Genomic DNA, 22,454 nt, shown 5'->3' with positions numbered 1-22,454 from the left:
AGTGAGAGGGGGTCGGGGCTGCGTGGCGTCGCGGGAGGGACCAGGGAAGGAGGAGGCAGCCAGGCAGGGAGGAGGTGGCCTCCTCGGCCGCGCGCGTGCGAGCACGCAGCTGCTCCCACTGGCAAGAGGAAGACGACAGGGGGGGGGGGAGTAGCGGTGGCGGGCTGGGCCGGCTGGGCCAGTTCTGGTGGCTGCACGGGTGAGGCCAGGTAAGTCCTTCTCTCTCTCTTTTATTTTTTTCTTCTGTTTTGTTTTATTTAATTTCGTTTTGCCACTGTTTTGAATTTTAAACAAATTCAAACAATGCCAAAAACTCCTCTGAATAATTTTATTTGGCTAGATGGACTTTTCCAAAAGCTCATAAAATATTTCAGGGGTATTTGAAATTATATTCTAATTATATGAATATAATTCAAATTCAAATAGCTAATGATTTAAATTCAAAGTCCCAAAAATAAATCCTTAAAAATGTTCAATATTTTGGTTGGGACCAGAACCCTTACCAAAAATTATCAAACATTTAAGAAGAGCCTTTTGAAGCAATGAATGAGATTTCTAGGGTTTTTGCCCCTCTTTTATTTAGGGTTTTGAGGCTTCCAATATTCCTCAATTCAAGTTTCAAAAATATAGACATGATGCACACATGAAGCTAACCTAGAGCAATGCCAGAAGCTAGGGATGTGACACCAATCAGAACGCACCACTCAGATCACACGCGTGGTAGAGGGGGGCATCGACCACGGTTTAGTGGACACACGGCTTTCGTGAGTGAACTGTGTGCTATTTGAAAACATTTGCATTAACTAACAACATATTTTTGTTTGAATGAAAACATGAGTTCATCGTTTCACCTCCAAATTTTTTACATGGTAAGTAATCACGACTGTACCCTATGGTTCGATTTTCTGGTACATGTTACGAGGCAACAGGCCTGACTAGCAATCTCAAACTCTGAATATGCAAAGAGATCTCATTTAATTTATATATATATATAGATATATAGGGTGAGTCTATTCTAATAACACCCCTTAAAAGTCTTATTCTGCACATCAATTTCTTATTCTGCTAACACCACCACTCGCCCCCGCACCCACGATTCCTTCAGACCAACCCCCACCTGCCTCCTCCTCCGGCACACCCCACCTCCATTTGCCACGATTCCCCTCCCGCGATCCACCTTCTTCCCCCGCTGGCGCCGCCCTCCCCCAATGCACCTTCTTCACCCGCCAGCGCCGCCCTCCCACAATCCACCTACTTCTACCGTCGGCGCCGCTCCACCCGTATCCGACTTCTTCCCTCGCTGGCGCCGCAGTTGGCCATACCCCCCGAAGTGAACTGCTCGTGCCACCCCGCCGCCCCTAACTTCCCCTGCTCGATCTCGCATCTTCTTAGGAGTACAGTTTGGCTCCCGGCGGGCTGTTGTTGCCCGGCAGCGCCGCCGTGTAGTACGCGCATCGCAGCCATGTGGTTTGCTGGCGACTCTGGACGGGAGATGCTGCGTACGTGCGAGGTTCAGAAGGTCGTGGCGTGCAGCTCGGATGGGCTGCGTGCGCGGTTCAGATGGGACAGAAGCGTCGTGCCGCTGGTCGCCCCTACCTACCCCAGCGCGGGCCCGGCGGCCTTCCTCCACCGATGGGTCGACGGGTCTGGTGCGACCTACCCACCGTCGAGGAGCCCCCCACCCCTTCCTCCCCGCGAGCCCCATGATATCCGTAGCGCCGACGGGCGTCGGATCCCTGCACCAACCACCTGGATCCACCCCACACCCCGCCACCATGTCGCGCCATCAAGACCTCCCAGGTACACCACGACGCCTCACCCAGAAACCGATGAACTGCAGGCCACCACCCACGAAGCCGCCGCGGGAGCACTAGTGAGCTGCTCCACATTTAGTGATTGACAGAGGTTGGGGAATATGCTCCGCCGGGAATCCGCCGACAAGATCCCATCGGTAAGTCGCCCATTGACCCTCTTCTCCTGATGTGAGTGCAGCACCAGGTGAGCGCCCTTGCAGTTCGATGCAGTACCAGGTGAGCGCCCTGAGCTCGTTCTTGAAGCCCATTGAAGAGGTGCAGATTTGGGTTCCGATTCTTGCTGACCGCTCGATTGGCCTCCATCTTCTGTTACTATCCCTCTTACAAGCCAAGTACATTTTGTTTCTTGCTCAACTAGCTCTCTTTTCATAGATTTTCTTTATGCTAGACACACACCAGAGTACATGGAGACCAAACGCTGATTTGGGACGTTCCAAGCGCACTATGTAGTTTACTGATCTCTTATTGCAATTCGATGTCTGCGTAATATATTTGTCCGTTCACCCTAAAAAATATAGTATATTTATGCTAGACAGAGGAACAGTAGTGAACATTGCAGTATATGAAAACAAAGGTAGCAGGGGATAGAAACAAAGCCCGCCGGCTGGACCCTCCTACACCTCCCTTTCCTGTGCTAGCTGGTCACGGATCCGGCAAGATCCTGCACCTCTCTCCTCCCATGCCTTCCTGGAGATGGATATGGCATGATCCTCCTGCAGCTCCTCCCTGTACGGTGCTGTCGAGCTCTCTGCCCTCCCTTTCCTTCTTCCTCCTCTCCCCTCTCTCCTTTCCTTCTTCCTCCTCTCCCCTCTCTCCTTTCCTTCTTCCTCCTCTCCCCGCAAACTACCTCCGGCGAAGTCCAGTGCATGTCCATCCCCGGTGGCTCGCGTGCAGTTCGGCCAGCAATGGCATGCAGTATGACGTACGACGGCATGCAGTTCCGAACCCTCACTGGCGTGCAGTGCCACCAGCGTGCAGTGCAGCTCGCCCTGGCGTGTAGTGCAGCTCGTCCATGCATGTGGGTACCCTCACCTGTAGATTCTCTCCTTTTGTAGCCTGCTCTTAGTTGTGCCATATTATTTCCAAAACCAGATCTCTGTAAGTTAGTTAAATTTAATGAGTTGTTTCACTGTTTTGAAATAAGTAGTTTCAGCCCTTGCTGTCTCCTGGAGCTTATTCTTACTGCTTTTATGAATGATTTATGCTTTGACAAGCTTAAATGTAACTATTGGCATGTAATCCCATGGCTCAAAATCTCCCCGGTTTGGTGTACGCTCCTGTTACTTGTTGAATGTATTACAATATACACGGTTGTACTTAGTAGCACAAAAATACATGTCCTTGTATTAATATTGTTTGCAATGTCCCACAATATTTTGTTAACCATGTTACTAAATACCTGGTTTATCCTTTTTGAATTTATTCTAATCATGGTTTGTTTCAATGCACTGTAATGTTGTGCCATACTTACATCTCTCAGTGGTTAATATGTTCAACTTTATTTCCTGGCCAGAAAAAGGATTTTTATATGAAGAGTGTCCAGCGTACTGTTATCTGGATGGGAAAGAAGCAAGAATCGGTTGAGGATGTTCCCTGTGGTAACACTATTGCTTTGGTTGGTTTGGATCAGTTCATCACCAAGAATGCAACCCTGACAAATGAGAAGGAAGTTGATGCCTACCCAATCAGGGCAATGAAGTTCTCTGTGTCCCCTGTTGTGCGTGTTGTTGTTCAATGCAAGGTGGCTTCTCATCTTCCTAAGCTTGTTGAGGGTTTGAAGCGGCTGGCGAAGTCTGACCCTATGGTTCTCTGTAGCATTGAAGAGTCTGGTGAGCATATCATTGCTGGAGCTGGAGAGCTTCACCTTGAAATCTGTTTAAAGGATCTACAGGAGGATTTCATGGGTGGTGCTGAAATTATTATTTCACCTCTTGTTGTCTCCTTCCGTAGATAACTAAAAAGAATGATGGCCAAAAAAACCGCATTACACTTTTTATGTGTATGGGAGTTCGCTTTGAACTAAGCTCACTCGGGCTCAAGAACAAATGCACGTATCACGTGCCTCGTTTAAGAATCATAGCAAAAAGCAGTACAGTCAAACCCGCGTGCAGTTACTTGGTCAACATTGTAGTGCGGTTTTTTATTTGAAGCAATGCGTGTGATATGTTGTTTTTGATTTGGTCGACATTGCAATGCGATTCACTTACTCCCAAATGTGAAAGGGCAGAAAAGTTAATGTCGTTGATGCACTACGGTTCACCCGCCTCGTCCATACGGTCCATGCGTTTTGTCTACGCCTCGACGTGAAGCGTGGTCTACTTCCTCATCACGGAAAATTAATGTCCGACAAAAAAATGTATGCAAGTCGCTTGCACGTCCGATGCAGTGCCATTTTCAGTATAAAGCAGTGCGGTAGGTCGTATGATGTTGTTCATCTCGTAAGTGCAAAAAAATTGTTACAGAAGCGAAGAAAAAGTAATGTCGTTCACTTCTTGATAGTGTTGTGGTTCATTTATGCCCGATATGAACTGCACTCTACTTTCTCGTCCTTGAAAAAATTACGTTTGAATAAAATAAACCATGCAGTTCTCTAACTCGTCTGATGCAGTGTGGTTTTTCGTCCGATGCAGTGCGGTTTTCAGTCGGATGAAGTACCCACGTCGATTTGGGTGTCGTGAAAAACAGAGTGTCCGCATTCGGTAAATTTAAAACTGCTCTTAAACCGTAACGAATTAGAGAGAGTGTTCTACATGAAAAAGTTGAGCCTCGTCGATATCTTTCCAACGGTGTATTGTATCATTTCGACAACCGGTTTGTAAAAATTTCGCGAAAAACGGCCGCTGCCACTCGTCGTCCGCCGAACGATTTTCAAAATTAGCTTAAAACTGTAAGGAATCTTGATGTAGGGTGGAACCCTAGGTGGACGATCTTTCACGTTTGTAGCGGATCCTATGGGGAATCACGAAGAACACACGGAAGCAAAAGGGGAACATAGGGAAAATGAGAGAGAGAATCACTAAACCAACAAGGAATCAATCACACCAGTGCTAGATCAAAGAACACAAAGGCATACACGAGATCCAAAGTCAACAAAGGTAAGGATACAAAGGGACCGTTCTTCTCCGAGAGGACGTCTTGAATCCACGAGGGGATCTTCCCACGAGGGGGTCTTGAATCTGATAGGATCTTCTCCGAAGAGGCCGCGGTCTCTCACGAGGAGGAGATCCGATGGATGAGCGAAGCTCTATCTCTAACTTGAGCTAAATCAACGCTAAATCTAACTAGGAGGAGGTGGAGGAGTATATATAGTGTAGGGCCACGAAGGGGTAAGTGAAGGGGTACATGGGCTGCGGCCCAACACACTGTGCGCAGACAGGCGTCGGACGTCCGGAGGGTTCTGGTCGTCCGGAGGCTCGGGAAGGTCCGGACGTCCGGTGCTCTTCGGACTTCCGTAGATTCGGCTCGGGTGCGCTTCGGTCGGACGTCCGGAGGGGGCTGGTCGTCCGGAGGCTCGCGGGGTCCCGGACGTCCAGAGTTCTTCAGATGTCCGCAGATTCGGTTCGGTGGTCGCTGGCACGGTCGTCCGGAGGGTGCCGGTCGTCCGGAGCCTGGGAGTCGTCGGACGTCCGGTCCTGGTCGGACGTCCGGCCGCTGTAGCTTCGGGCAGCTTCTTCTCTTGGTCCTTGTACTTGGTGTCCTCATCGTCTTGTCCATGGTCTTCCTCCTTGTTCCTGGCCATTCATAGTACATATATATGAGGTAGTAACCATGTCTCACATGTGGGAAGTGAAGGTTCGGAGAGGAGCGAGTTCACCTTGTGTCCAATGGCGTATGTTCGAGGTCTCGTCATATGCCCACTTGGGGTTTGGAGAGTAGTCGGAGTTTACATGGGGATGAACGTGGGATGCTCCGCATCATCTCCCCCCCCCCCCTTGGGAAAGATCCGACCTCGAATCGTGATCCTCATCACCATGGAAACGGTTGTCGTAGATGGACTTGTAGTTGGATGAAGTTGAAGACATGGCGCCATCCGAGTAGTCCAAGGTGTCGCCGGAGTGATAGACATGCAAAAAGAGCAAACACAAGCAACACTCGGAAATATAATGGTTAGCGCACACAAAGTGTCCATCATGTAAGAATGAGTCCGTGCAGCAAGATTGGTCGTGACAAAATGCATGAAGCTTATCAAGATGATCTAGAATGAGATGCAAAGCATTCATGGGAGGAAATGCATTCATTGTGCACACAAATGTGTTGTAAATATGACTAATGCAACCAAGGTGCAAAATGATGTCATAGTGAGACGGTTTATCAATAGCATGAATATGGCAATGGATGCTCAACATATGTATGTTATCATGCAATTGATGATGGGCAATATGATCATGATGTATGAATATGCCATCAAGGAAGATCACAACAAATTTGCTAAGGAAGTGAACAAGCTCATATATCATGGATGACATGGGAATACAAGATGCAACAAGGCAATCATAATGTGAGTCAATCCATGCATGGAGTGCAAACTTGTGGTGAGTATGATATGTCCATCGAGCATGACATGTATGAGAACAAGCAACAAATTTGGAGGTGTTGGTGTACCAAAGCTCGATGTCGAGGCATGAGTGGAAATCCGAAGGTGCATCCAATAAGTGCGAGCGCTCCTCAATGTGAAGGTCCATGTAGCCAATCTCCAATGTCGCTCCTCCGTTCACGAGATGTATCATGCAGACAATAAGAAGGAAACAACAATGAAAGAGTGACCCATCCAATATGCGTATTTGAGGATGGCTCAAAGAGAATGAGTTCACCTTATGAATGTTCTCGAAGATGTTGGAGTTGCACATCATGTATGCGTTCACATAACCAATATGTCTCGTGGTGGTACCGCCTTGTAAATCCTTCAAAATGAAAGAACATGACAAACACTTGGAAAAACAAATGAGGTTAGAGAAATGGCAAAACCAATCATTCGTGTGGTAAGATACCCAACAAGTGTATGTATCATGCTCATTATAAGAAATGACAAGGGAGTATTGCATAGTATGTAGGCATATGATGCAAGAACAACCAAATGCAATAGGCTCAATCAAATAAGCATGCATCACAAGTAAGGTTTCAAAGTCTCTAGGATCAATAAGCATAGTATGGTTGCACTCAATACAAGGTGATATGAGAGATGCAACTAATGGAGACAAGAGACATTGATCATGACAAAGCAAGTGAGAGGCATGAGCATATATGTCATCAACCCAAGAAAGCGAGTAAGAGTGGAACATGGGTGATGCAACCAAGGAAGCAATCATAGCGATCAAGTCAAGCAAGCTAGTAGTGCGAAGATGCAACATACTAGAGGTAATCATGGAAATCATGTCATGTGTGCAAATAGTGGGCATACAAAATGCACATGACATTTCACAAGAATAAAGGCAAGATATGAGCAAAATAGCATCAATAGCATGGGGCACATGATAAACATGGCAATAGCAACAAGGATCTCCACCAAGCATGCAAATACACATAGAAGTAGCATAATGGTGAATCATGGGTAGATGCAAGCAAGGGTCACAATGGCATGGCAAAGGCATAGGAGCAAGCATAGCATGCAAAGTGAACATGGTAAAATGAGCATAAGGTGACAAATGGTAAATAGCCCATAGCCGTGTGAGAGCCAAGTAGAAGAGATGCGCGTAGTCCTTGCGCGAAGGGAACGGTGGTAAGGATAGTCCACAAGATCCCAAGTCATCGTTGCTCTCCAGAGCTCGTTTCGTCAACTCTTGGGATTGAGAGGTTGATGAGTATATGTGAGTACCTACACAAAACAAAGGCAAAGTAAAAATTGTGTGTGCATGGTATATGTACACATCATCCATCATGATGCGCACGTGCATGTGTCGGTTAGCACAAAATATACAATGCTCAAATAAATGAGATGCGTGATATAGAAACATGTCATCCATCATGATAGGTTTGTTATTATGTATGTCATAATGGAGACTCAAAGGATGTAATGCATCATGAGAAATATCTAGAGCATTGTTATTCATGGAATGCATATGGTGTACACTATTATGAGAATCATGCAAAGTATGAAATGCATCAAGATCTCCTAATATGTATGAGGAAACTATGGGGGTCTCCTCATGAGCAAGAATAGAAACATCACGTGGAGAATATTGACAACATCCAAAACAATGCATATTTCGTTCAATGTGATCATGGCATGGCATAGTAGATGAATTGCACAAATCATGTAAAGGAAGCATGGCAATATCATCACATGAAAAACAAAAGCCAATGACCATCATCTCGTCATCTATACCATAAGTGCAAATGGGATTGATTTTAATGGGGCATGCATAGTTACTATGTTGAGATTGAAATGATGCAATATGGGAGATCTTACTCATAGCATATGACAAGTTCAAAGGTTTATCAAACATGAAGTGACCAATAGAATTTTCACATGATATCCTATGGAGCATAGCATCGCAACTAGGCAACTCAACATGCTCATCATCATATTCATCATAAATAGGTAAGTCAAGGCATGAAGAAGTCTCACTAGCATGAAGCATATGAATAGGTGGGTCAACATCATGGGAGCAATCGATGTCAAGAGAGTCCACTAGTGGGACAAGAGAAGCACCATCACCTATGTTACCTTTGGAGCGTCGCTCATGTGTTGTAGGTGAGGTGTTGAATATCCATTCATTGTCATCTTCATCTTGATGGAACCATGTGGGGGTGCATCATTATCCACCATGGCCATCAGTTTTCCCTTTGTAGGGATGGACTCGTCGAGGATAGGCATGTCGTCATGTAGGAGACCTAGCACCAAAGAAGAAAACTCACTAGGAGTAGAGGTTAAGTCATTAGGAATCATAGTGGCCTCACATGCCATGTCAACTACCTCACTCACTAAGTGTTGTGGCTCACTCACTCCCTCAAGGATGCTCTCACTCATATGGTTGGTGGAGTTGTGGTGGTCACACTCATCCTCTCATAGGAGATGCTCTCAATGTCACGTATGGTGGAGTCACTCATGTCACTCATGTGGTCGTGGCTCTCCTCACATGGCACTTGGGCATCTCAACATATGTGGGTGTCGGAGAGATGTAGGTGCAAATGTCTCCATTCGCGGTCGCGTAGCTTGACTCGGAGTATGAGTCCAATGTGGGCGCTGTCTTCATGTTGTTGAAGAGGTCCGCGCTTGTCGCCGTGGTCGAAGGGGATGGCCCTTGCTCGACCGTCTTGTCACCGTTGTGGTGGTGGAGGCCCATATGATGTGGCATCTCGTAGCTCGTCTCCATGACCGAAGGGAGTTTCCCATGCTCGGCCATCTTCCTTGCGGGGCTTTCTAAGATGGAAGTGTCGCCCTCGCTTGTAGGTGGTCGCCTTGTTGTTGAGGATGTCAATGTAGGCGAACTCATGGGAAGTAGGCGAAGATGTCATACGTCCAAAGGCGAAGATCCCTTGAGAACACTTGGCGAAGATGCCGAAGTGGTTGATGTAGCCGTAGCACCGTCTTGGTGGTGGTCGTCTCGCGGTCTTCTTTTGTGCTCTTGAAGCTTGGACTTGACGTGAAGTAGGGCTTGTTGGGACTTGTGCAATTGTGCTTGTGGAGCATCTTCATGATGATGATGTCGTTGTCGTGCTTGATCTCGTAGTAGATGTCGTTCGTCATCGTCGTGCACATGATGCTTGGAGGTGACTTGGCCTTCATGACGATGTGGATCACGAACGTGATGATGGTCGCCATGTAGATGTGGATGAGGACGATTTGCACTTGCATCTTTTTCGCGCTCCGAAGACTTGTGTCTTGAATGTCGCCGCCTTGAAGATGATGAAGGGGAAGTAGACTTGAGCAAGGTCCGAATCTCCTCCATCCTTGCATCTTGCTCCTCTTTATGTGCGGCAAGCTTCTTGTCGATGTAGTCCCTTCTCCTTTCTTCGAAGTGACGAATGTCGATGGAGATGTTCTCGATGCGCTCTCGCAATCTTGATTGTGCGCCTTGCACTTGTCGTTGTAGATAGAAGATAGACGCTTTGGTGATGTAGTTGTTCACGCCGTTGTTGTTGTTGTAGACCGGAGAGGAAATGCCTTGCCTATCCATCACAAGAATCGAGCAAATATAAGTGGGAGAAAGAGAAGAACTTATACCAATGTACCTTGACCAATGTTGACAATGAATCAAGTTCACTCAAATGCGGACAATGAAATAGCACTATTGGTACCAATCCTTGTCGGTTCTCACACCAACACAAGTAAAGCTTTGAGTGGAGCTTGGTGAGGATAGTGGCACAAAAATTTGATGCAAAATGTTAGCAAGAGTCAATAATGTTGAAAGAGATTCACAAATTCGCAAGTGAAACAAATGGACCAATAGCAAAGAATGGCACACGGAAACACACACACAATAGATAAATAGGGTTGTGCAACCAAGGAATGAGCACAAAATGTGGAACCCACGGAAAATGCTCGTGTTGCACAACTCAAGAGAGACGCTAGCACGATTGCTCTATAGGCGGATACGACACTTGTGCACAACCTATAAGATGCAAAATGGATAAACTTCTATCCCAAGTATGCTATGTATGTATGGTTCCCGGTGTTTCTCTCAAGATGATCCAAGATGATCGAGTATGACAATCTTATATGCAATGTGGTATGATGCTATGGCCCTTGCTTACAAGCTTCTTTGCTCTTTCTCTTTTGCTTAAAAGCTTTATTTCTTTTTCTTTTTTTCTATGGCCACTTTTGCACAATGCACAAACCAAGATAGCAATTGTGTATATGCGGGAACAAACTTGTTACACAATATATGATACCAATATGATATGGTATGTATGCTATGGGAAGTATGATCACTAATGTGCACAAGTAACGTTGCCGGCAATACTCAAATGGCTAGTCTCGATAGGCAAGTAACGCAAAATGGGCTAGGGGTTAACAATGCAATTGCAAGGGAAATATACAATGGTGTCGCCGAGGTTACCGTCCTTTGCGATGATGAGTGGCGGTGTTCTTGGTGTAGATACCAAGATGATGGAGTCTCGTCCCTAAGTATTCGAAACACCTTAGGAAACGGAAAAACCGTGAACTCAAAATCACAAATGACAAATGTCAAATGGTGGTAGCGGAAATCGGTGGTGGTTTGCACTTGGCAATGCGGAAGTGGAATGATGAGATATACATGTGTCGGAGTTGAAGTTGCCATCCCTAAGTAGCCGAAACACCTTAGGAGACACAAGTCACAACTCAAACAAACTCAAACAACTATTGGGTTAAGTTGCGGGTGGAAGTGTATGGTGGGCAAGGTTATGTGGAAGTGGTGGTGGTGGTTGATGAAGAAGCAATTGTCCCTAAGTAGCCGAAACACCTTAGGAGACTCAAATCACTACTCAAGCAACCACTAATGCTATATGTAACAAAATGGGTTTGGTTGATGAAGTCGGTGGTGGCTATACGGATGATATGGTGGAAGGCCTAGGCAAACTTGCCAAATTTTCGAAAATTTGATGGTGTTAAATGGTGTTGGTGGTATTTTTGTGGAAATGGGGATGTCAAGAGCTTCAAAACGAGCTAAAGAACGTCAACATCGGAGTTCGGATGAATTAGTTATGGCCGAAATAAGAATCAGCCGAAGTCAAAACCTACAGGTTACGGACGTCCGGAAAAGGTCGGATGTACGGGGCGTCGGACGTCCGGAAAGGTCGGAAATCCGCAATTTCGGTTCGGGTTAGGGGTTCCGGTCGTTCCTGGGGCTCCGGACGTCCGTAAAAGTCCGGTCGTCCGGTGGGTCGGGGTCAACGCGAGATGCGAGTTCGGGGGCGCGATTTTGGGCGGAAAATGGAGATTTCGGGGTCAAAATTCGCGGGATTTCGTGGATGAAAGATGGGGAAACTTGGGGAGATGCTAGATCCACTTGAAACCAAGCAAATCCATGGATCAAAATCAACAAAACATCATCAAACCAACAAATCACAAAAAAATTTGGGGGCTATTTTTGGTGGGGATTTTCAGGTTTAGGACGAAATCATCAAAATCAAGCTAGAAAATGAGGGGTAGGGGCTCAAAAAACGTGATCAACGTGGCTCATGATACCAAGATGATGTAGGGTGGAATCCTAGGTGGACGATCTTTCACGTTTGGAGTGGATCCTACGGGGAATCACGAAGAACACACGGAAGCAAAAGGGAACACGGGGAAAACGAGAGAGAGAATCACTAAACCAACAAGGAATCAATCACACAAGTGCTAGATCAAAGAACACAAAGGGATACACGAGATCCAAAGTCAACAAAGGTAACGATACAAAGGAACCATTCTTCTCCGAGAGGAGGTCTTGAATCCACGAGGGGATCTTCCCACGAGGGGGTCTTGAATCCGATAGGATCTACTCCGAAGAGGCCGCGGTCTCTCACGGGGAGGAGATCCGATGGATGAGCGAAGCTCTATCTCTAACTTGAGCTAAATCAACGCTAAATCTAACTAGGAGGAGGTGGAGGAGTATATATAGTCTAGGGCCACGAAGGGGTAAGTGAAGGGGTACATGGGCTGCGGCACAACACACTGTGCGCAGACAGGTGTCGGACGTCCGGAGGGTTCCGGTCGTCCGGAGGCTCGGGAAGGTCCGGACGTCCGGTGCTCTTCGGACTTCAGTAGATTCGGCTCGGGTGCGCTTCGGTCGGACGTCCGGAGGGAGCCGGTCGTCCGGAGGCTCGCGGGGTCCCGGACGTCCGGAGTTCTTCGGATGTCCGCAGATTCGGTTCGGTGGTCGCTGGCACGGTCGTCCGGAGGGGGACGGTCGTCCGGAGCCTGGGAGTCGTCGGACGTCCGGTCCTGGTTGGACGTCTGGCCGCTGTAGCTTCGGGTAGCTTCTTCTGTTGGTCCTTGTACTTGGTGTCCTCACCGTCTTGTCCATGGTCTTCCTCCTTGTTCCTGGCCATGCATAGTACATATATATGAGGTAGTAACCATGTCTCACATTTGGGAAGTGAAGGTTCGGAGAGGAGCGAGTTCACCTTGTGTCCAATGGCGTATGTTCGAGGTCTCGTCATATGTCCACTTGGGGTTTCGAGAGTAGTCGGAGTGTACATGGGGATGAACGTGGGATGCTCCGCATCAAATCTCCAAAACATTTTAACATATGAAACGTGTGCCTCGTCCATAGCTTTTCGACGGTATATTACACGCCTTGTTTCGACAAACGCTTAAAAAACTGGAGCGAAAACAGTATCGAAAATTTGAATTTTTTTGATAAACAGAATTCCGCGATTTAGTAAATTTGGAACTTCTTTTAAAGAGTAAGAAATTAGAGAAAAAATATATATGAAAAAGATGCGCCTTGATGATATCTATCCAACTTTGTATCATTTGCTTCATTCCGACGAGCGGTTTAGAAAAAAACGCAACAAAACGCTCGCTGCCACTCGTTGTGGGCCCCACCATTTTCAAAACTGCTCTTAAACCGTGAGGAATCTCAAAAGGTGTTCAACATGGTGAAGTTGCGCCTAATGCATAGCTTTTCAACGGTATATTAGACGCCTCGTTCCCATAAACTGTTAAAAAACTAGAGAGAAAACATTACAGAAAAAACAATGCGTGCAGTTTTTTTCGACCGGAAGTTCACTCGTGTGAGTACTGCAGCACACTTGGTTCAAACAATGACGTGCACTTGCATTGAGAGTGCAGTGCGGAAGTGTTATTAGAATAGTTATTCTGCTAATACTATGCCTACAATACCCTGAAGATGCCTGGGCCGCTCGGAATCATCTCTATCCCATCGGATGAGAAGGACACAATCATTAGCGTAGATAAGATGTACTGGGACGCGGTCGCGGTAGAGGTAACGGTAGCAGTAGTTCCCATCAAGGAAAGCAGAGGAAAGAAGAAGGATAGTAGGGACACCGGCAAGGAACCCGGGAAGCGCGCCTCTTCAGATTGCGCTAAGCCTGTTGATGATTTGCCGGAGAGTTTGATAGCAAAAGGACCAAGGTTTCTGCTCCAAAAGTGAAGAAGGTCCCGACAGGGCTGGCTGGCATTGTGGTACCTTTACCATCAGTGCCACCCTCGATGACAAATAGGAAAGCACGCTCGTTGCCTTCTCGCATGCAAATATCAATGTGTTTGCATGGCAACCATCTGATATCCTCAGTGTTCCCATGGAGGTAATAGAGCACCACCTTGCTGTCTGCCCACACGCCAGACCTGTTAAACAGAAAGTCCATAAGCAGACCTTGGAGAGGCAACAGTTTATTGCAGAAGAGATCAAGAAGCTTGAGGCAGCTCGTTTGGTGAGAGGAGTGCTACATCCCACTTGGCTAGCAAACCCAGTGTAGTCCGAATGGCTAACGGGAAGTGGAGGCTTTGCATAGATTTCAGAGATGTCAACAAAGCTTGTCCTAAGAGCCGTTTCCCTGTCGCGCATCGGTCAGATTGTGGATTCCACTTCAGGTTGCGATTTGCTTTCCTTCCTGCATGCGTGTTCAGGATATGACCAGATCTTCATGTCCAAGGAAGACGAAGAGAAGACCTCGTTCATCACCCCATGTGGTACGTACTACTTTATCTGCATGCCATTCGGATTAAAGAGCGCCGGGTCCACTTTTGCAAGGGCAGTCCAGATTGGTTTTGAACCTCGGCTGCATAGAAACATTGAAGCTTATATGGATGACATTGTGGTCAAAACCAAGGACAAAGCAACTCTTATCCAGGATTTGGAGGAGACATTTGCAAATCTGCACAAGATCAACTTGAAGCTCAACCCAGAGAAGTGCGTGTTTGGAGTTCCCTCCGGCAAGCTGCTTGGGTTCTATGTGTCCCATAGGGAGATCGAAGCTAATCCTGACAAGATCAAGGCCACTGAGCAGATCCAAGCACCAAGGGCAATTAAAGATGTGAGGCGCCCGACAGGATGCGTGGCCGCGCTAAGCAGATTCATTTCCAAGTCTGTCGAGCGCACCCTACCGTTCTTCAAAATCTTGAAGAAGCCAGGGCCCATGAAGTGGACCCCGGAAGCAGACGCATCCCTGCAAGAGTTGAAGGAATATATATCTTTTGGGCCTACCATGGTTGCCCCCAAACCACAGGAGCCGTTGTTGCTGTACTTGGCAACAACCAACCAAGTGGTTAGCGTGCCTTGGTGGCACAGCGGGAAGTGGACGCGGCAGAGAAAAGGCAGGGCCCGACAGAGTCAAGTGGAGATCAAGACAGAAGTGAGCAAGGCAGCGTTGACAACCCCAAGGAGACGACAAGTGACAAAGTGGTGCAGTGCTCAGTGTACTTTGTCGGCTCCCTGTTATAGGGGGCTCGATCGAGGTACTCTGGCGTGTAATAATTGATCTTTGGTCTCATCATGGCCTCAAGGAAACTACGCCACTACTTTCAAGCCCATGAGATTACGGTTGTCACATGCTTCCCGTTGCAAAGGATACTCTGGAACCCTCAGGCTATTGGCAGAATAGTGGAATAGGCTTTGGAGCCGTCCAGTTTCAATCTAAAGTTTGAGAGCACATCAACAATCCAGAGCAGGGCATTGGCAGAGTTTATTGCATAATGGACGCCTACGCCTGATGAGGAACTGATAGAGACAGTTACCCTCGGCAAGGAGGCACCCCAAGAATGGATCATGTATTTTGATGGTGCCTTTTCCCTGCAAGATGAAGGGGCTGGCATGCTTATTGTCGCACCCTCAAGGGAGCACTTGAAGTACATCATCCAAATGCATTTTGCCCGGGAAGAGGCTACAAACAATACAACAGAGTATGAAGGGATCCTTGTCGGGCTCAAAATTGTTGCAAAATTGGGAATTAAGAAGCTGATTATTCGAGGAGATTCACATATTGTGATGAGACAAAGTCAACAAAGATTTTCAAAGTCCATTGATGGAGGCATACGTCGAGGAAATGAGAAGATTGGAGGAGCACTTTGAAGGATTGCAAACAGAGCATATACCCCGTACGGAAAACAACATAGCTGATCATCTGTCAAAGTGTGTTGCGCAAAAGCTTCCTGTGGAACCAGGAACTTTTGTTCTCTGTCTAACTCAGCCCTCCGTATCCCCAGCAACGATGGCCAGGAAAGAGGAGAAAGATGGACTCCGATAAGCCTCTCTCGGTAGAGCCTCATGCTCCTGGCAGGGACCCTATCTGAAACTCACAACTTGCCGGCCCGCACTGTCCTGCCGGGACCACGGTCCCCGCAGATGAGGAGTGCGCCCTTGCAGTTGAGGAGGTGCCGCTAGTCCTCGTTGCCGAGCCTCAGGCTCTAACTTGGGCAAGGCACATAGTCCACTTTCTCCAAACCGGAGAACTCCCCAATGACCAAGATGAGGCTGAAAGACTTGCCCAGAGGGCCAGTGTACCAGTTTGTCGATGACACTCTGTACAGAAGGAGGCCCAACTGTGTGAAATTGAAGTGCATCTGTCGGGAAGAAGGAAAGGAACTGCTAGCTGAAAGTACACAGAGGCATGTGTGGCTCCCACATTGGATCAAGGGCATTAGTTGGGAAAGCCTTCCGTCAAGGATTCTATTGGCCCATAGCCCTCCAAGATGCGGTCGAGCTAGTCAAGAAATGTGAAGCCTGCCACTTCCATTCCAAGAATATCCACCTTCATGCCCAAGCTCTATAGACAATCCCTTTATCATGGCCATTTTCAGTCTGGGGGCTCGATATCCTCGCCCCCTTCCCCCAAGCAATCGGGGGCTTTGAATTCTTGTTCGTTGCCATCGACAAGTTTACAAAGTGGCCAGAAGTGACTCCCGTGAGAAAGGTGACTGCTCAATCAGCTATCAAATTCTTGAAAGAACTAGTGTGCCATTTTGGAGTTCCCACAAGGATCATCACCGACAATGGTACCTAGTTCACGAGCCGCGCCTTCGTGCAATATGTTCGCACCCTCAGAAGCAAGATCTCATTCGCCTATGTGCCTCATGCCATAAGAAATGGACAAGCTGAAAGGGCGAACGCTGAAGTGTTGCATGGCCTCAAAACAAGAACCTTTGATACGCTGAAGAAGCACGGCAGGCGGTGGATCGATGAGCTGACGGTAGTCCTCTGGTCCCTCAGAACGACACCGAATCGGGCTACTTGGTAGACTCCATTTTCCCTAGTCTATGGGGTAGAAGCAGTTATCCTCACGGAACTCATTTACTAGTCGCCTCGAGTGCTAGCCTACGATGAAATAGCGCAAGACCAGCATTGGCGTGATGATATTGTGCTACTCGAGGAGAACCGTCTCCGGGCTGCTACGCATGCTGCACGGTATCAGCAAGCCCTACGTCGCTATCATAGCCGCAGGGTTCATGACCGGTGTTTTGAGGAAGGTGACCTTGTCCTTAGGCACGCTCAGTCGGCCAAGGGTACAAACAAGTTGATGCCAAAGAGGGAAGGCCCTTATCGGGTAGTACGAGTCACCAGACCTGGCGCAGTCCATATGGATACCGGAGATGGCATTCAATTGCAAAACTCATGGAATATTTAGCACCTTCCCAAGTTCTACCCATAAGGCGCGGCTGTCAAGCCCTGCCCGGCAGCCACCCATTTGTACAGGCCTTCCCTCAGTTGCATGTAACCTCTTGTACAACGCCAGGGCGATGGACCCTGTGCAAGAGAAAATAAACGAAGCGCTGGGGGCCCCCTGACCAACTCGCATGCATGCATAAGCATTCCATGAGCATTTGCATAAGCATTTCATGACCATCTTCATATGCATATAGATAGGATTGCATCCTGCATAATTCTCACCTACATAAAGTTACAGGTTCCTCTCGTGGACTTGGGTTTTACAGGAAGATGAGAAGATGAACCAGCGCTGCGATCCCCAGCAAGCCAAAAAAATAAGTTCTACCTCTTATCCATAAGTGTTCTGTAAGCTGAGACTTGTGCATAGGAAAACTTCACCACTCTTCGAATCTTGGGTGCTCCTACCTTTGGCCAGAACATTGCTTCATCCTAGGTGGTCGTAGTGGCCTTTTGCTGAGAAAGAGTTGGCGGGGGGCTGGCCCTCTATTTTTTTCCCAGTAGACTCTGGTCCCCGGCAACAAAGTGGGAATGGGGTACCGGTAGGATAGCATGCCGGGAAAAACTTGTTTGTTTAACTAAAGAGGCACCTCACCTCTGCATGGACTTACACATGCACAAGTTCCTTACAAGGCTTGTCTTTTTCATTAATATGCAATTCATACAAGTACAAGCCTTACAGAACACATGCGTGGACTCGAGTGGTTACATTATTTGAATTAAAATTTGGCAACTGCCTACAAGTTTAAGATTGAAAAAAGATAAGTGCTCTGTGATGCATTTAACCCTGTCTATCTCCTTCAAGGAAGGGTCAAAGGAGCTGGTGGCGAACCCAGATGGGATTGGTGCCTCCCCAGGATCAGGATGGCGCCGCTTCTCGGTAAGGAGGAAGAAACCGCGGGGGGGGGGGGGACGCGGATGGTGACACTGCCAGAGGACCAGATGAAAGACACGGAGTCACCGGCAAACACGACTTGTCAGAATGGTCGCCCCTGTTCTTCACGCGTCGTGGGTTGCCACAGCCGTCTGCATCGCTACCACCCGAAGACCTCAGATTGTCAGCCACACCGAATGCCGTGCTCTCTGGCTTACCCCACAGAGAGCATGGTCATTCCCAATGGCCCTGACGTCAGAAATCGCTGCACGTTTTGAAGACGTGTATGAAGACTAGAAGCCCTCCTCCACAAACAGAGGGTGACGCCTAGAGGAGCCAAATCCGCCCTCACCAATAGTAGACCTCCCCCAAGGCTCTTCCTCAGCGTCGCGTGGGAGCGAATAATGGGGAGCGACCGACTACCATGCCCCGCGCTCGCCCTGGGCCTTGGCATGGTGTCGTTCGCATCCCTTCCCACCAGAATCAAGGCTACGGGCGGCTGGACGACAAGCGCGCCGGAGTCGCCACCTCCGGTGTTACCGGCGCACCGCCTGAATATCCTCACAACCACGAAGAGTTCTAAGCTAAAGTCCAGGGGCCAGTCCCGGGCTCCCCCTTCCAGCATAACCAAGACGAAGCAAGGAAGAGGAGAAGAAGAGGACGGATGAATGCCTCCACTCCTCCCCCGCTCTTCCTTTTATAGGTAGGCGGGGGGCTGGGGGCTGGTTCCACGACGGGTAACCACCGCCCTCCTCCACCAATTCAAGAAAGCCGGCCCCTTGCCATTATACTTTCCCGCACCATGCGCCTCTGTTACACCCGCGCGATGCATGCAGGATACGTGGCTAAGTATAAGGGCATGGTGGAAAGAGTGAATTGGCGGTTTCTACCCCGTGCGTTAAAGTTGGTCACGGTCCATCACAAGGACGACCCCACCACAATTGGCTTTACACGACACGCAGGAAAACCGGAAACTGGCCCGGACCCAAGATTAATGAAGAAGAAAAGAAGGCAAGAGGAGGCTAACCTCTTCAGCACCCCTGCCTGTGCACTTATCAGCGCCTACCCCGACGATGCCCGGCAGTGCGATCAGGGCAGGCCCCGGGGGCTTCTGTCGGTGCAACAGACCCTGGGTATGTTGCCCTGACTTTGCACAGGCACAGGAACAAGATCATGGCCTCAGACCAAGCCAGAATGCAAGAGATCAAGATCTTCAAAGGTCCAGCATGGAGAAAGAGGGGACCAAGATCAAGCCAGAGAAACCAGGTACAACCAGGAGAAGGACCTCCCTTGCCGGGCAAGAGGACTTGACAAGGGCAGGGCCACCCCCGGAAGGAAGCAACCGAAGCGTCCCAGCAGGGCCTGTCGGGACTCGCAGGGGCAAGGAACACGTCATCAACCGCCCCTCCCACGACCCATGTTGTGGATCAGTGCAGTGTCAAGCCGCGAAGTGATTAAGTGGCAGCCATTCGCCACATGGCTGCCCCTTTCTACCAGAAAACCTACAGACGACACCCATCCTATGACGTGTCGGACAAGCAGACATGCAGCTAGTAGAGTAAGCCCGGCAAGGCTTGTCGGGCAGACAATTTTTAATGTCACATTTAATGCGCCCTGTCAGCCTGTAGAGTTAGGTATGATAGCACTATTTGCTATCTAATCAGTGTCTAATGACTAATTTGCCAGTGTGGTGACCCCTTAACCTATAAAAGGAGGCCCATGGCAATCGTACAAGGGGTTAGAGGGTTGGAAAAGTTGATCAGGCCCTCGCGAGGCTAGATGCCCATATGTACCATAGGCCACTGCCGCCTCTGCCGGGAAAGTGTACTATGTTCCACCACCACTCTCCCACCAACAATCCACCAAAGCAGGAGTAGGGTTTTATGCATCACGGCATCCCGAACCTGGGTAAAATTGCTTGTGTGTTACTTGCCGCACTGCCCCCATGCTCCGCTGCTCTTTGTGCAACGCGACGTCCCCCCTACAGAACCAGCAAGGGGCCGTTTGGTCCCATAGGTGGTTGTGGTTTACTGTGACAAACAACAAGAAAAACAAAATAAAATGATATTCCAAGGATAGCCACATGATTTGAAGAAGAAAAAACTTAGGCTCAACCGATACTAACCGATAATTGTTGATGAAGAAAGGTGGGATGCCCACCGGGGCATCCCCAAGCTTAGATGCTTGAGACTTCTTGGAATATTAACTTGGGATGCCTTGGTGATACGTCTCCAATGTATCTACTTTTCCAAACTCTTTTGCTCTTGTTTTGGACTCTAATTTGCATTATTTGAATGGAACTAACCCGGACTAATGTTGTTTTCAGCAGAATTGCCATGGTGTTATTTTTGTGTAGAAATAAAAGTTCTCAGAATGACCTGAAACTTCACGGAGATTTTTTTTGGAATAAATAAAAAATATTGGCGAAAGAATCAACCAGAGGGGACACCCACCCTGTCCACAAGGGTGGAGGGCGCGCCCACCCCTTGGGGCGCGCCCTCTGGTCTTGTAGGTCCCACGAAGCTCCATCGACCTCAACTCCAACTCCATCTATTCACGTTTGGGGAGAAAAATCGGAGAGAAGGATTCATCGCATTTTACGGTACGGAGCCGTCGCCGCCTCCTGTTCTTCCTCGGGAGGGCAGATCTAGAGTCTGTTTTGGGCTCCGGAGAGGGGAAATCGTCGCCGTCGTCATCATCAACCATCCTCCATCACCAATTTCTTGATGCTCACCACCGTGCGTGAGTAGTCCCATCGTAGGCTTGCTGGACAGTGATGGGTTGGATGAGATTTACCATGTAATCGAGTTAGTTTTGTTAGGGTTTGATCTCTAGTATCCACTATTCTCTAAGATTGATGTTGTTATGACTTTGCTATGCTTAATGCTTGTCACTAGGGCCCGAGTGCCATGATTTCAGATCTGAACCTACTATGTTTTCATGAATATATGTGAGTTCTCGATCCTATCTTGCAAGTTATAGTCACCTACTACATTTTATGATCCGGCAACCCCGGAGTGACAATAGTCGAGACACTTCCCGATGATGACCATAGTTTGAGGAGTTCATGTATTCTTTAAGTATTAATGCTTTGGTCTAGTACTCTATTAAAAGGAGGCCTTAATATCCCTTAGTTTGCAATACGACCCCACTGCCACGGGAGGGTAGGACAAAAGATGTCATGCAAGTTCTTTTCCATAAGCATGTATGACTATATTCGGAATATATGCCTACATTATATTGATGAATTGGAGCTAGTTTTGTGTCATCCTATGTTATAACTGTTGCATGATGAGGGGAGGAAAGGAACTGCCATCTAGCTCTGCACTTGATTCACCTTCTGTTTTGAGTAAACTTGCGACACCTACACCTGCTATTGATTCTGATATGTCGCATGTTATTGATGATGCCACTTCTTCTATGCATGATGCTTATGATGATACTACTTCTTTGCTTGATAATACTGTGCCACTAGGTGAATTTCTTGATGAACAACTTGCTAGGGTTAGAGGGAATGAAATTACTGAAACTTATGATATTATTGAAACTGAAGATTATGATTCTCCTCCTAGATATGAATTGCCTGTTGTACCTGAGGGTTATATTATGGATGAGGAAACTGCTAGGGACTTTCTTGCTTGTAATGATAGAGATGATCTTAAGAAATTGTTAGCTAAGCTAAAAGAAAAGTATTTGAATGCTAGAATGCAATATGATCGTAAGTGTGCTACTTAACCTATCTTTGTCACCGATAAGGATTATGAATTCTCTGTCGATCCTGATCTAATTACTTTGGTTGAATCTGATCCTTTCTATGGTTATGAATCTGAAACAATTGTGGCACACCTTACTAAATTGAATGGTATAGCCACCCGATTTTGTAATGAGGAAAAAATTCGCTATTACTATATTCTTAAGTTGTTTCCTTTCTCATTAAAGGGTGATGCTAAGTTATGGTTTAAATCCCTTGCTCCTGGTTGTGTGCGTAGTCCCCATGATATGATTTACTACTTCTCTGCAAAATATTTTCCTGCTCATAAGAAGCAAGCTGCCTTATAGGGAATATTTAACTTTGTGCAAATTGAAGAAGAGACTCTCCCACAAGCTTGGGGGAGGCTTCTCCAATACTTAATGCTTTGCCTGATCATCCTCTCAAGAAAAATGAAATACTTGATATTTTTCATAATGGACTAACCGATGCTTCTAGAGACCACCTGGATAGTTGTGTTGGTTGTGGTT

At 47.6% G+C, this 22,454-nt stretch overlaps 1 protein-coding gene across 2 annotated transcripts; it reads left to right on the top strand.

The window, feature by feature from the left end:
* Positions 1-1,086: 1,086 nt before the first annotated feature.
* LOC119330723 (elongation factor 2-like) lies at positions 1,087-3,988 on the top strand. Of its 2 annotated transcripts, none has more exons than XR_005160224.1 (2): positions 1,087-2,832; positions 3,328-3,988. XR_005160224.1 is itself a non-coding variant. In XM_037603845.1 (2 exons), exons 1-2 carry the CDS (start codon positions 1,916-1,918, stop codon positions 3,766-3,768), a joined length of 477 nt encoding a protein of 158 aa, XP_037459742.1. In that variant the 5' UTR covers positions 1,096-1,915; the 3' UTR covers positions 3,769-3,988. The 2 variants fall into 2 exon arrangements, 1 of the variants encoding a protein (XP_037459742.1); XM_037603845.1 differs by having other exon boundaries at positions 1,096-1,951.
* Positions 3,989-22,454: the final 18,466 nt, after the last annotated feature.

The sequence above is a fragment of the Triticum dicoccoides genome, chromosome 1B (assembly GCF_002162155.2).
Source record: "Triticum dicoccoides isolate Atlit2015 ecotype Zavitan chromosome 1B, WEW_v2.0, whole genome shotgun sequence".
NCBI classification, from domain to species: Eukaryota; Viridiplantae; Streptophyta; class Magnoliopsida; order Poales; family Poaceae; genus Triticum; species Triticum dicoccoides.
The sequence above is the reverse complement of the archived record's forward strand: the minus strand, read 5'-3'. Positions and strand labels throughout refer to the sequence as shown.